Genomic DNA, 14347 nt, shown 5'->3' on the forward strand with positions numbered 1-14347 from the left:
GTCCATTATCAGAGCTCAGCATGACAGCCATACCATACCTGGGAAGGATATCTTCATATCTTCTTGATCACTATCTAAGCAGTTTCATGTTTAGTAGGAAAGTCCATCCCAAAAATGTATCGACAAGTACTAATATCTGTATCCATATTTGCCTGGCTTTACCTTAGTGAAGGTCATTTCCCAGTAAGCATCTGGTTTGGCGCCTCTGTCAGGAGCCCTTTTCTTCGGGCTGATTACTGATGTTGGCAAGCTTGCAGGTAAGGCACTTGGAGGCAGTTTGTTCTATCAAAGACCTTAGATGAATAATTTTTAAATTCACATGTCGAACGAGTTCAGTTTTCCTTGTGCCCAAGTGGGTCATCGCATGAATGTGCTGGAGCAGGCCCCACGTGAGGGTGTCAAGCAAGTTTAGCTTATAGACACCTGTCATGTCCTAGCCTCTGGGCTTGAGAGACACAGGTAATTTATTTCTGATATAAGCAATGACCTCCTTAGAATATAGCATCTGGCAACTGAAAGGCCAGAGTTGGCAAGGGATTAGGGGTGGCGGCCTTTGCGGCTGCATGTGCCCTCTAATTGCCTTTTGATGGCTGGGGCAATGTACAGTTGCCAACTTCATGGGTAGCCAGAGGACTTAGTGTAAGTTTCTGTGAGAACCAGATGTTGGGCTCTTGTATCCACTAAGAATTTGGTGGGTTTCCTCTCCACTTTAATGGTTCCTCTAGGTTCAGGGAGAGGGACCGAATCCTATCTCCCCTAGCCACTTACCTCCTCTATTTCCTTCACTTTCGCTTGACCCTCCTCTGTATTTTGGGGTAGGGGTGTCTTGGTCCTTGATCCAACATCCCATCTCTTTACAGTATGCACAATAATTCTTTTGGAGTCAGGGCTTGTCCCCAGTGGTAAGAGTAAGCTTCTTTTATCTCTTGCCAGAAGTTGCAATTGTTGCTGTTTCTCTGCTTCGGAGTTAGCTGTTGCTCAACAGCAAGCAGAATTTTAGTCAAATCTTGAGTCTGCTGGGCCCTTTGTAACTTACATTTATGTCTGGCACAGCTTGGTTGACAAAAGCCATCATCACTGCAGCTAACCTATTCTCTGCACTTCCAGTTTGACTGTGTGTGGGTGTGAAGTGCTGTCATGATCTTTCTAGAAAGCCTGCCGGGGACTCCCTATCTTCCTGTGTAACATCTAATTATTTAGTCAAAATTGGTTGGGCTATGAGAAACTGCCAGGAGACCAGGCATTAGAGTCTGGCAGTAGTAGACTCAGAGCCTCTCCTTACCTTCAGCCCTCCTCCTCTTCTGTGATAAAGAAAACCTGCAGTAGTTGTTGGCAATCATCCCAAGTATGTTGATGGGTGAAAATCAGAGTCTAAACGGCTCATGAAAGCCTCTGGCCTTTCGGAAAAAGAGGGGTTTTGCCTCTTCCAGTTGTATAAGTCACTAGTGGAAAAAGGTCAGTATTGCATAGGTCGGTTCCCCCTGGTGATCTGGAGGCTCCGTGGTCCTAAGGGCGAGGGCCACAGTGGTATCTGCCGCCTCCCGTTTGGTCTGCTCCCTGGCTGTTCCTCCCCTAGTGTGTGGTGGGCTAATTGAGGGTACCCCTCTGTAGGCTTGGAAGGTTGGCCACTCTGACCTGCAGAAAGTCGTTAGTCTGCCCTTTCTAACTTCTGGCCCTGAATCTCTAGCCCTGTTTTTGAAGTCTCTAAATTTATCTAGGAAAACAGTCAGAGAGTCGTCTGAGTGTGTCCCCTTGTTCTAAGTTCAAACACAAGAAGATGGTAAGCCAGACAAGGCACAAGCAACAGCCAAAAATATACAGTAATACCAATGCTGATGGTACCAAAAGCTGGGTGTGATGGTGGGCGGGACCCGCGGCATCTCTCCAGAGGAACTGGGGGAATCCAATCCCCTACCGATGGGTCAGGAAAGAAGGCAAAGGATGGTTGTGTTTTCCTTCAAAACTGAACTAGCAGGAAGAAACCTGAGTGAGTTTTTATAAATATGCTGGTCGACAGCAATTGGTAGACAGAAACTGCAGCCCCTACTAGGTCTTTGCTAGAGGAGAGGGTCTCAGTCCCTGTTAGTTCCTGTTCAGCAAAGAGTGGCTATAGGCAGGGAGGCTTCCTTAGAACTTCAGGGAAATACCTAGACAGTTTGCAGTCTTATCTGTAGGTCACTTAACTGCCATGACTTTATCGTTCCTCGTGACATCAGACCTTTTCTCTGTCTTCCCTCATATAGCACAGCATAGCCACAGTCACAGCACCCCAGGCGAGCAATAGCAGATGTGCCAGACATTGGTGACTGTGCTATATTCTCTTTCTGGCTATTTGCAGAGAGGCATGGTTACCTAAAGAAAAATAGCTCAAAATATTTTAATAAAATATACAGAGTAAATAGGATTCAAAGTAGAATCCAGGATTTTTGTCTTACTCCAAAACCCTTTTTATAATATATTGCTATTATAAATGGAAGTCCTTCTTCCCATAGGCAATTCAGCCTTACTGTCTATTCAGACTTGAAGTCCTATAAAAAATTCTTCATAACTTAATCCTCAACCCAGAGCTGCCCCATCCTGCATCCTTGTCTGGAGGTGATAGTCCTTGCCCTAACTAATTCCCCGGATATTTGGGAGGGTCCATTCACACTAGCACTTCTACAATTATTTGGAATGAAGACCTGGAGGTGAGGGACATTATACATTATTTCCAGTGTTCAGTAACCATTTCTTTGTTTATGATATATTTTTAAGTGGTTTCCCTGAGTAGCCCTAGCTGTCCTGACACTTGCTCTGTAGATGAAGCTGGCCTCCAGAGCAGAGATCCACCTGCTTCTGCCTCCCTAAAGTTGTGCACCATTACACCCAACCTCCAGTCTTTGCAAACACCACACTCAACATACAATCCATGAGCCACCATGTGTGTTCTGGGAACTGAACCCAGGTCCTCAGTAAGAGTACCAAGTGCTCTTAACCAGTAGCCCTCCCTGCTTTGAGACAGCATGTACCACCACTAATGGCCCTTTAGAAAGCTATTTTGAGGGAAATTTTAGAGTTGTCTGCACTTTTAAAATCTAGTTTTCTCCAGTATTACCCCCACTGATCTGGTACAGTTATTGAAACTAACAAATCAGTATAGTAGCACCTTACATCCCCTACTGAATCCACGTTTCTCTACCACTATTCTAATTTGTGGCAGTTCATTATCTTTCATGACCTTGAGATTTTGTTTTGTTGGGGGTTGGTTATGTTTGGAGACAAGCATCCGTCTGTGAAGCCCAAGCTGGCCTAGAACCTGCTATCCTGCTTCAGCCACACAAGTGCCGAGATTACAGCTGTGTGCCAACCAGACCTGACTGACTTTGAGATCCCCTCACCCCAGTACACCCTTTGGGAGAGAGTGCCGCTCAGTGGTTCTCAACATGTGGGTGGGTCATGACCCCTTTGGGGTTGCATATCAGATATCCTGAATATCAGATATTTATATTACAACTCATAACAGTAACAAACTTAGTTATGAAGTAGCTGTGAAATCATTGTATGGCTGGGGGTCACCACAACCTGAGGAATTGAATTCAAAGGTCAGAGCATTAGGAGGGTTGAAGACGATCGCCTTAAGAGAATATCCCTCAATATGGTTTAATTTTCTTAAGATTGGATTTTTGTGGCAAATACCAGGGAGGTCATGTTCCCTTAGTCCATCATACAAGGTGCACAGGACAACAATACAGACACCGTTATCCTTGGTCTGATTTAGTAATGCCTGCTGCATTCTTAATGCAAACCCCACTGAAGAAAAGGTACTTGTCATGAAACTCTGGAGGTAGATCATCAGGCTTGGTGTCAGCAAGTCCCACTGCGGGAAGAAACGTCCGTGAAGAAAGTGGGGGTGTCAAGCACACAGTGAGGCTATTGAGGTAAGCTATGCGACTTTCGTGCGACAAAGGTTCGCTACATGCCAGTGCTTTAAGCTAGAAACCCCGGTATTTTTCATAGCCTGCAAGGGTACACAATGAGCAGTGAACAAGGCAGGTCTCTGGGACAATTGGTCCTCTAAAGAGGTGAGAAAATGGCAGGGCAGAGAAGTAAAAAAGTTTCTTCCAAGAAACACAGGCATGCGGTGGAGTTCGCGACCCCACATCTTACTCGCCCAGGACAGCCTTGACTAATTCATCCCAGAGTTTGCTCCTGAAATGCCCAACCTCGGGGTTACCCATGTCCTCATCTCTCTCTTCCTCAATCTGGACCAAAGGGAGTTCAGCAGCAGCTGGCCTCAGTCCAGGGACCTGGACTGAATACTGAAAACAGACGCCAAGACTTGGCATCTCGTCCCCACCGCTGGAGAGGAAATTCTCCACAGCAGCTTCCTCCTTTCCCAACGGGGCGGGAGAGTCCTGGCGTCGCTGACTCCCGTCAGCCCGCCCCATCACTGCTGGCTCCTGATAGGCTGCTCGATCTGTCCGTCTCCACAAAGGACTGTGCGCAGGCTCAGAAGGGCGGGGAACGCGGCTGAGTGTTGGCGATTCGGAGCTGCAGGATCCGTCCGAGATGGTGAGTGTCCACCCAAGGCGGCGGTAGCGGGCTGCGGCCGCCCGGCGTGGCCATCCCCCGGCAAGGGTTCTGGTCGTTGGGCGTCGCCCGGCGGGACCCGGGGATGCGGGCCTTTAGTCCCAGCCGAGGCGGAGCGACCGGAAGCTGGTCTGTGGGGGGCCGCCCCGGAGGCCCGCCCTCCGGCTCGAGTACAGTTTTGCATCTTGGGCAGTGTTGGGAGACCCCGGCCGGGCTGCAGCGTTTCCTGAAGTCCCGCATATGGCAGGCACCATGGGCGTAAGCGCTTACGTGCGTTGCCTTTCCTCCTCCGCTCTGGGAAGTAGGGACGGCCCTTAGGGCCATCTTCACACTTGGAATCCTAAGGCAGCCGCGGTCCCTGGGATTCGAACTCTGCAGGCTTGACTGCCGCCTGTGGGCTCAGTTTGGCGTTGGGGTCAGGAACCGGCGGGGTCCACCCTGGGGGATCCCAAAATCTCTGCCTACCTTAACAGGGTGGTGCTTTCAACCCTCACAAGTGTACAGAATTGAAAAGGCCTTTTCCGTCGTTAAACCAAACCTCCGAGTCTTATTTACAACGGGTGCACGCTTGAAATTCCAGCACTGGGAAGGCTAAAGCATTTGTAGTTGGAGGGCAGCTTAGGATATACAATGCTCACGCTATTTTTATTTTTAAAGTTGTTAAATATTTTGCGTATATAAGTAGTGTTTTGCTTGTATGTATTGTAAGTGTTCTTGGTGCAATAGAAGGGTCGGAAGCCCAGGAAGCGCACAGCTCCGAGGGGAAGTTTCCTCAACAGCAGGGAGGGTATCCCCAGCTGAGTAGTTCTGGAGCCTCATTGCAGGGACAAATCCAGGGTGTGGAGGGATGAACCCTGGTGGCTGTCTCTGCTCTGGAGAGCGGGCAGCAGGACACTAAACAAAGAAGTCTTATGTAGGATTTCTTAGGGGGCAGAGCTTCTCAGGGCAGAGATTTCCAGAGTGAGAATTGGTTGGGATCTGGAGTCCTGAGCTCGAGGAGCTCTGGGATTGGTGGGTTTCCCCGCATTGGTGGGGGGTTTGTCCCTTTTTCCTTCACCAGGACCATGAGCTAGGATGGGAAGACCTTCCCAACTGCGGGCAGCTTTGGCTGAGGTGCCATCACTGTTGAGCTGTTTGGGGACGCCAGAGAGGACATGTGGACACTGAGGACAGCTCCTTCAGGGGTACCTCCTGATGGCTGAGGACAGCTCCTGTGAGGGCTACAGGCCGAGGCAGGAGCAGAGGTGCAGCCATTTTGACAGCTGCAGCATACTGCTTAGGGAATACGTCTGTGTATAATGTGCCTGGAGAGGGATCAGATGGGAACTGGATTTACTGATGGCTGTGAGCCACCATATAGGTGCTGGGAGTCAAATTCACTCCTGTGGAAGAATATCCAGTGCTTTTCATTACTAAGCTGTCTTTTCAGCCCCAGAAAACTATAAATAAAAAGCAACTGAGAAGGAAACAGACTGGCATCACCTAGACAGTGGTCATCAACCTGTGGGTCTCAGCCCTCACAGGGATCACATATCAGATAGTTACAGTTATGAAGTAACAGTGAAGTAATTTTGTGGCTGGGGGGGTCACTACAACATGAGGAACCGTATTAAAGGGTCGAAGATTGGGAGGGTTAAGGACCACTGAGCTAGAGGCAACTACGTAGGCACATTGTATACCCTCCCCCTGCCCTGCTCTCCTACCCACCCACTCCCACTTCTTGGCCCTGGCATTCCCCTGTACTGGGGCATATAAAGTTTGCAAGACCAAGGGGCCTCTCTTCCCAATGATGGCCAACTAGGCCATCTTCTGCTACACATGCATCTAGAGACACGAGCTCTGGGGGTACTGGTTAGTTCATATTGTTGTTCCACCTACAGGGTTGCAGCCCCCTTGGGTACTTTCTCTAGCTCCTCCATTGGGGGCCCTGTGTTCCATCCAATAGCTGACTGTGAGCATCCCTTATTCTGTTTTTGTTGTGGCCAGCATCAGCTGTTCAATCAGGGGTCTGTGATTTTCACGGTATCACGAAGAATGTCTTTACATCATCAAAAACAGTATTGCTTCAAGTCTATGCAATGTTATTTTACACAACACTTAACTGTAAAAAATTTTTAATAGGAAACTGTAGAGATGGGCTCAGCCATTGAGAGTATTCGTTGTTCTTACAGAGGCTCAGGTCCAATTCCCAACACCCACAAGTCTGCTCACATCTGTTTGTAACTCCACTTCTAGATCTGACACCTACTTCTGATTTCTGCAGGCTCCTGCATGGACATACTGTATATATAAAGTAAATACATCAATATATTTTAAATTTTTTAATAGCATATTCACAGTTTTAATGCAAAAGGATCTAAGTGAAAAATCGCTCTGTCATCCATCCCTAATCCCAGCCTCAGTCTCCTTCAACAACCAGATTTGTGTCTGTCTGTCTGTCAGTCTGTCTGTCAGTGTTGTCTGTGTCTATATGTCTGTCTGTGTCTATGTGTGTCTGTATATGTGAATCTCTGTAGACCAGGGAGTTCTTTATACACCAGTGTGTGTATGTGTGTGTGTGTGTGTCTGTCTATCTGTGTGTCTATATATGTGAATCTCTCTCTGTAAACCAGGGAGTTATTTATACACCAGTGTGTGTGTGTGTGTGTGTGTGTGTGTGTGTGTGTGTGTGTGTATGTCTGTCTGTTGTCTGTGTGTCTCTATGTCTGTCTATGTCTATGTGTGTCTATATATGTGAATCTCTCTGTAGACCAGGGAGTTCTTTATACACCAGTGTGTGTGTGTCTGTCTGTCTATCTGTCTGTCTGTGTCTATGTGTATCTATATATGCGAATCTCCCTCTATATACTAGGGAGTTCTTTATACACTAGAGTGTGTGTGTGTGTGTGTGTGTGTATATATATATATATATATATATATATATATATATATATATATATGAATGAAAGTTCCTCTGTGGGCCAGGCTGGCCTAGAACTCACAAAGATCTACCTGCCTCCAACTCCCAAGTTCTGGGATTAAAGGTGTGCTCCAGACTGCAGCCCCCCGCCCCCCCCACCCCGGAGTCATTTACATATGTGTGTATGTGCTGTTTTTTCGTACATGGTAGATTTCGAAAATTAGTACTGTATTGTTGTTTGCATTCATAAAATTGCTACATATGTAGATGAACATTCCAAATGAACTCATGTTGTATATAATCTGTAGAGGTGCGTGTGGTCCTTACCCCTCCCCCCAAGCTAACCCTGGTTGACAGCTGGGCGTGCTTCCTTTCTGATCTGTTTGGTACATGGGACTATTCTTTTCTTTTGGCCTTGTATAGTGCACAACTTGCCGTTTAACCAAGGATGACTTTGAACTTCCTATCCTCCTGCCTCTACCTCCTAAGTGATGGGATTTTGGGTATGTGCCACCATACTCATTAGTGTAATTTTGGCCATAAGGTTTACTTTATGATACATGATACTATAAAGCTGTTCATTCTGATCTGGAGCAAGGGCTTAGTGATTAGGAGCACGTACTACTCTTCAGAGGAACAGGGTTAGGCTTCCAGTGCCCACGTTAGACAGGACACAACTGCCTGTAACTCCAGCTCCAGGGATCCAACAATCTCTTCTGGCCTCCTGGGTCACTACACTCATGTGCTCAGACCTACAGACATGATTATAAAATAATTGCATATACTATACACACATTATATGTGTATGTATGAGTGTGTGAGTGTGTGTGTGTGTGTGTGTGTCTGTGTTCACTGATTCATTCCTCCGTTCACTTAAAAATACCTGCTGTTGCCAAATGTGGTTGCTTATATTGTACTACCAGCACTTGGGGAGCAGAGGCAGGTGGGTCTCTATATTCAATGCCAGCTTGGTCTACATAGTTTCTTTACATATGCACATACCCCAAAGAAAACCAAACTATCATTACAAGAGCCTGTGGATCTGAGCCCCCACTCATGAGGCTCAGATCATATAAAGACACACTCATACTCATTCCAAACACACACATACACACACCTACCTACTTTTCCAAACCAACTTCATTCTAAGGCTGCACAGTAGTGCCCTATGCTCATACATTTAGTTTAGTCTTCTACAGACAGTGCTGGTAGTAATTGCCTTTATCTTTAACACTCCTGCCATATAGAACTATTCTATAGGATCGTTTATGTTGGTGGAAACTGCTCATTAGAACTATTAAATAAGCCGGGCAGTGGTGGCGCACACCTTTAATCCCAGCACTTGGGAGGCAGAGGCAGGCGGATTTCTAAATCTGAGGCCAGCCTGGTCTACAGAGTGAGTTCCAGGACAGCCAGGGCTACACAGAGAAACCCTGTCTTGAGAAACCAAAAAAAAAAAAACAAAAAAAAAACTATTAAATAAAATCATGCAGTTTTTACCGTTTTACTCTACCATGTAGCTAGTTTCCTCTTTTCCTGTCTTTTCTTAACATGTACATCTTCAAGATCTCTACATTTGGTATTTATTTACTGCCTAAAAGCATTTAACCAAACCATACTGTTACATCATTATATGTATTTTTGGTTTTTCAAGACAGGGTTTCCCTGTGTATCCTTGGCTGTCCTGGAACTCACTCTGTAATCTAGGCTGGCCTCAAACTCACAGAGATCAGCCTGCCTCTTCCCCCAACTGGTGGGATTAAAGGTGTGCACCATCACCCAGCTATGATCAATTATTTGTTTACTATATAATAGTTGATAAAGTGGTGTGTGTATGTATGTATGTGTGAATGAATGAATGAATGAATGAATATGGAGTACTAGCTGTCCAGGAACTTTCTATAGAGGCCAGACCAGCCTTGAACTCAGATATCTACTGCCTCTGCTCCCAGAGTGTGTACCACCACGCCCAGCCATTATTCCAACAGAAATTAGCAAACCATTTCCCCAGTATACAGTCTAAGTTGTTTCCAGTTCTTAATTCAGTCATAATGCTGTGGTCTGTAATTTTTGGTTGCTTCTTTTAAATGAAGTAGATTATTTAAATGAGTCTCAAGCAAAGCATTTCTGAGGCAAAGGGAGCAGTACGCATGCTTCATACACTGTGTTGTGTGGTTTGGGGGGGGGGGGTAATCGATCTTGAGGGCTTTGCCTTAATGAAGCCAGCATTGAAATGGTCTTGCATTGTTGAGTTTTCATTCCTTTAAAGGTGTTTAGGTGTTTGTAATTTATCTTAGATGTGTTTTCTGTTTTCTATCTCCTATTGGACACATGCCATTTTTCTTATTATTTTGTGGTATTTTACTTGGTTTTTTGAGCCTAGTTTCAGTTTAACTGGCTGTCCTGGAACTCAGTATGTAGACCAGGCTGGTGTTGAACTCAGAGATCCATCCACCTGCTTCTGCCTCCTAAATGCTGAGATTAAAGGATGTGCCACCACCATGCCCAGCTTTTGTGTAATGTTTTTAAAGGTTTTTTTTTTTTCTGTTAAATTTTGCTATATTAGGGATGGAACTCAAGGTCTCATGCCTACTGGACTACATCTACCTTTGTTGGTTTGGTTTGGTTTGTTGTTTTTTGTTTGCTTGCTTTTTTGAGACACATGCCCTCTATGTAGCTCAGGCTAGCCTGGAATCTTTGTAAATGGGAGATACTGGGTGTGGTGGCACCAGACTCCACAATTCTGGAGCTTTACTGATGTAAGCACATCTAACTAGAGAATGCAGGAACACTGTCTCCTCTTCTCTGTTGCCTGGAGTACATTACTTTCACATGACTTAGCTTAATCAGGGATGATAGAGAGATGGCTCAGTGGTTAAAAGTACTTGCTGCTCAATCATGGGATTAATCTTTGGATACCAGCATCTGTGTTGAGCGGTTCACAAATGTCTTTAACTCCAGATAACTCCAAGAGGCCTGATGCCATTTTTAGGTATCGGCAGGCACCTGTGGACACATATGAACATATACTGAGACATACATAACAAGGCTATATAATTAGGCCCAGTCTCCACAAACCAAATAACAAATTGAGGCAGGAAGAATGCCACAAGTTAGAGGCCTGCCTGGGCTATAAAGTAAAAATCTTGTCTTAAAAACAAAAACCAAACAATCAGTCTTAGTTAGTGTCTTAGTTAGGGTTTTACTGCTGTGAACAGATACCATGACCAAGGCAAGTCTTATAAAAGACAACACATATTTGGGGCTGGCTTACAGGTTCAGAGGTTCAGTTCATTATCATCAAGGTAGGAGAATGGCAGCATCCAGGCAGGCATGGTCCAGGCAGAGCTGAGAGTTCTACATTTTCATCTGAAGGCTGCTAGTGGAAGACTGATTTCCAAGCATCGAGGGTGAGTGTCTTATAGCCCACATCCACAGTGACACACCTACTCCAACAGGGCCACACATTCTAATAGTGCCACTCCCTGGGCAGAGCATATACATTACATTCCACTCCCTGGCTTGGATAGGCTTATTCAAACATGAGTCTGTGGGGGCCATACCTAAACATAGCATAATGCAAAATACATTAAGTCCAGCTTCAAAAGTCCCCTTAGTCTACAGCATTCTTAACAAGTTAAAAGTCCAAAGTTCAAAGTCTCTTCTGTGGTTCATCCAATCACTTAACTGTAATTCCCAAAAGCAAGACAGGAAACCAGCTGGGCAAACTCAAACTCTGCATCTCTATGGCTGATGTCAAAGAAGTCAACTCCCTTCATCTTTGTTGACTGCAACAAACTGCTTTCTCCTGGGCTGGTTCCACTCCCTATTAGCAACTTTCCTCAGCAGATGGTATCTCCAAGGCAATTTTAATGTAACAGCTTCTTGTTTCAATGTCTGGGATCCACACATGATCTTCTGGGCACCTCCAAAGGGCTGGCTTCACTTCTCCAGCTCTGCCCTCTGTAGCACTCTAAGCTCAGGTTGATCCACTCCACTGCCACTGCTGTTCTTGGTAATCATCCCATGGTACTGGCATCTCCAATATACTGGGGTCTTCCCCTGCAACTAGGATAGCTCTCTTCATGATGCTAAGCCTCAACTCCTTTTCAGGATCCCTTCAGTCCTGGGCCATCAATTGCAACTGAGGCTGCACTTTCACCAGTGCCTTCCCTGGCCTCTCACAGTGCTTTCATGGCCTTAGCTGTTTATAACCCCTTCACGCCTTTAAAACCAGTACCACCTGGGTGACTCTTACACATTACCAAGTACAGCTGCAGCACAAGGTACAACCTTGGCATTCTCTGTAACACAGCTGCTTTGTGCTCTCAGAAAATACTTCCTCCAAGATTTGATGATGCTAGTCTCTTCTTAATCACCATGAATTTCTTAGCTCCAGCTAACCAGCATCAGTTGTCCTAGTAGTCTTGGGCCAGGTCTGCCCAGTTCAATCACTCCCAGCAACAAAGGCTTCCGTATTCCTACTAGGATGGCTTGTTGGGCCTCACTTAAAACATTCCATGGCTTTCCAAATCCAAAGTCCCAAAATCCACATCCTTCCAAACAAAAACATGGTCAAACTTATCACAGCAATACCCCAGACCCTGGTACCTCTTCATCTGAAGGCTGCTGGTGGGAGACTGACTTCCAGGCATTGAGGGTGAGAGTCTTATAGCCCACACCCACAGTGACACACCTACTCCATCAGGGCCACACCTTCTAATATTGCCATTCCCTGGGCAGAACATAAACAAACCGTCACAGTTATGTTTCCATTGATGTGAAGAAACACCACAACCAAGGCAACTCTAATAAAAGAAAGCATTTATTGGGGGCTGGTCACAGTTTCAGAGGGTTAGTCCAATATCTTATCATGGCAGTTAGCACACAGGCATGGCACTCAAGCAGTAACTGTGAGCTTTACATCCTGGTCCATAGTCAGGGAGCAAGTGGGAAAAGAAACAGGAGGCTTAGCACAGGCTTTTCAGATCTCAAAGCCCAACTCCAGTGACATACCTCCAACAAATTCACACCTCTTCATCCTTAACAGTCCAACTAGGGACCAGGCATTCAAATAATTACTGCAATGTATAATGAGTTTTTTATTATTATTATTTTCTTTATTTACATTTCAAATGCTATCCGGAAAGTTCCCTATACCCCCACCCCACCCCTGCTCCCCTACCCACCCACTCCCACTACTTGGCCCTGGACTTCCCCTAATCAGCCATCTTCTGCTACATCTGCAGCTAGAGACATGAGCTCAGGGGGTACTGGTTAGTTCATATTGTTGTTGCACCTACAGGGTTGCAGCCCCCTACAGTTCTTTGGGTACTTTCTCTAGCTCATGAGTGTATTTTTGGTTTAGGGTTTTAGAGGGTTAGAGTTCATGGTGGTTTTACAAAGGCAGCAGGAACATCTATCTGTGAACTTACATCTTCATCTGGAAATTGGAGGCAGAGGTGAGCTGGGAATGGCCTGAGTCTCTTGAAACCTGAAGGACTGACCCTAGTGATACACTTTCTCAAGAATATATCTCCCAATACTCCCTAAACAGTTTCACTAATGGAGGTCCAAATATTCAAAATACTCCATTTTTGTCCATAGCAACATAACATTATACAAAGCAGCTGTCAGTTTCCAAATATGTCTCTGAAAATGTCCAGAACCAGCCTTCCAAATGTTCACTGTCATTTCTTTTTGTCCGATATTGAATTGATTCACAGACTAGTCCATGAATGAGTCAGAATAACTGGTCACATTAAAGGAAAGAAGAGGGTCATTATAACAACTTCTCCATTTGATTGATTTTTCAAAGTCAGGTTTCACAGTCTTTGTGTTTGTTCTCTGTCCTGAAGGTCTAAAAGCTGAGGCAAGGCAGCTTGTCCAGTCTGATACAGGCATTCCCATCTTAATGCTTTGCCCTACAGTCTTAGAGACATTCTTCTTCCTAGTCTGGGGGTCCACAGAAACACACCCAGCATTGGTACTATTTCTAGTAAAACAAATAGGTAGGCCCAGACCCATAGCAGTGTAATTCACTAATTTGGAATACATTTTTACTCTCAGACCAAGGGAATCCCAACAGCTAAGTATTATTAGAGGTCACAAGTACTCCTGGCCTTGACCATACAGAAGGATGTAGCAAGGGTGGGTCAGGAACATATGCCTAGTATGGCTTCCCTGTCACCATTGTCAGGGCACTCAGCAAGATCATAGTCAGCATCATTCTTTGTCCCAGCATCAGCATCTCACCAATCACTCTGGCAGCCACTGTGTGAAAAACCACAAATGTGCCCTCTTCCCCCTATTAATACCGGATCAGGACCCTGCCATATGCCAGTAAGTGGGTCCTTTCATTTCACCTGGGCATAAGTATGCCTAGTTGTAGAGTGCCACAGGCACTCAGCAACAGAGGGTCCTTTGGCATCCAGGATCAAAAAACTCAAAATAAAATTTTGTGGTGAAGGAGTATACAATAACTCCTTTTTAAATGTTTTTGTAACTTGATTTTTTTTTTTTTAGAGCTCCTTGAGATTGTTCCATAATTTCCTATCCTTGAGGACATTAATTCATATTTTAACATATTATTTATAGTTAATGTATATAATTTTAGAGCATATAATTAATATTTAATACATATGATTTATAGTTACTATATAATATAGTAACACATAAATCATATTCAATATAATTTATATTTAATGTGAAATTTTTATATGTGTACATATGTGAACATGCATGCAGTTATATACATTTCAATGTATATAATTTCTTTCTTTTTTTTTTTTTTTTTTTTTGAGACAGGGTTTCTCTGCATAGCCCTGGCTGTCCTGGAACTCACTCTGTAGACCAGGCTGGCCTTGAACTCAGAAATCC

General features: G+C 45.0%; 1 protein-coding gene across 1 annotated transcript in view; it reads left to right on the plus strand.

Moving 5' to 3' along the window:
• Positions 1 to 4472: 4472 nt before the first annotated feature.
• Dynlrb1 (dynein light chain roadblock-type 1) overlaps positions 4473 to 14347 on the plus strand; it is a 22536-nt gene continuing 12661 nt past the window's right edge. The window contains exon 1 of the mRNA XM_021194134.1: positions 4473 to 4551. Coding sequence (XP_021049793.1) covers positions 4549 to 4551 — 3 coding nt within the window. The 5' untranslated portion in view covers positions 4473 to 4548. The remainder of the gene's footprint in view (positions 4552 to 14347) is intronic.

The sequence above is a fragment of the Mus pahari genome, chromosome 3, assembly GCF_900095145.1.
Source record: "Mus pahari chromosome 3, PAHARI_EIJ_v1.1, whole genome shotgun sequence".
In the NCBI taxonomy this organism is placed as follows: domain Eukaryota; kingdom Metazoa; phylum Chordata; class Mammalia; order Rodentia; family Muridae; genus Mus; species Mus pahari.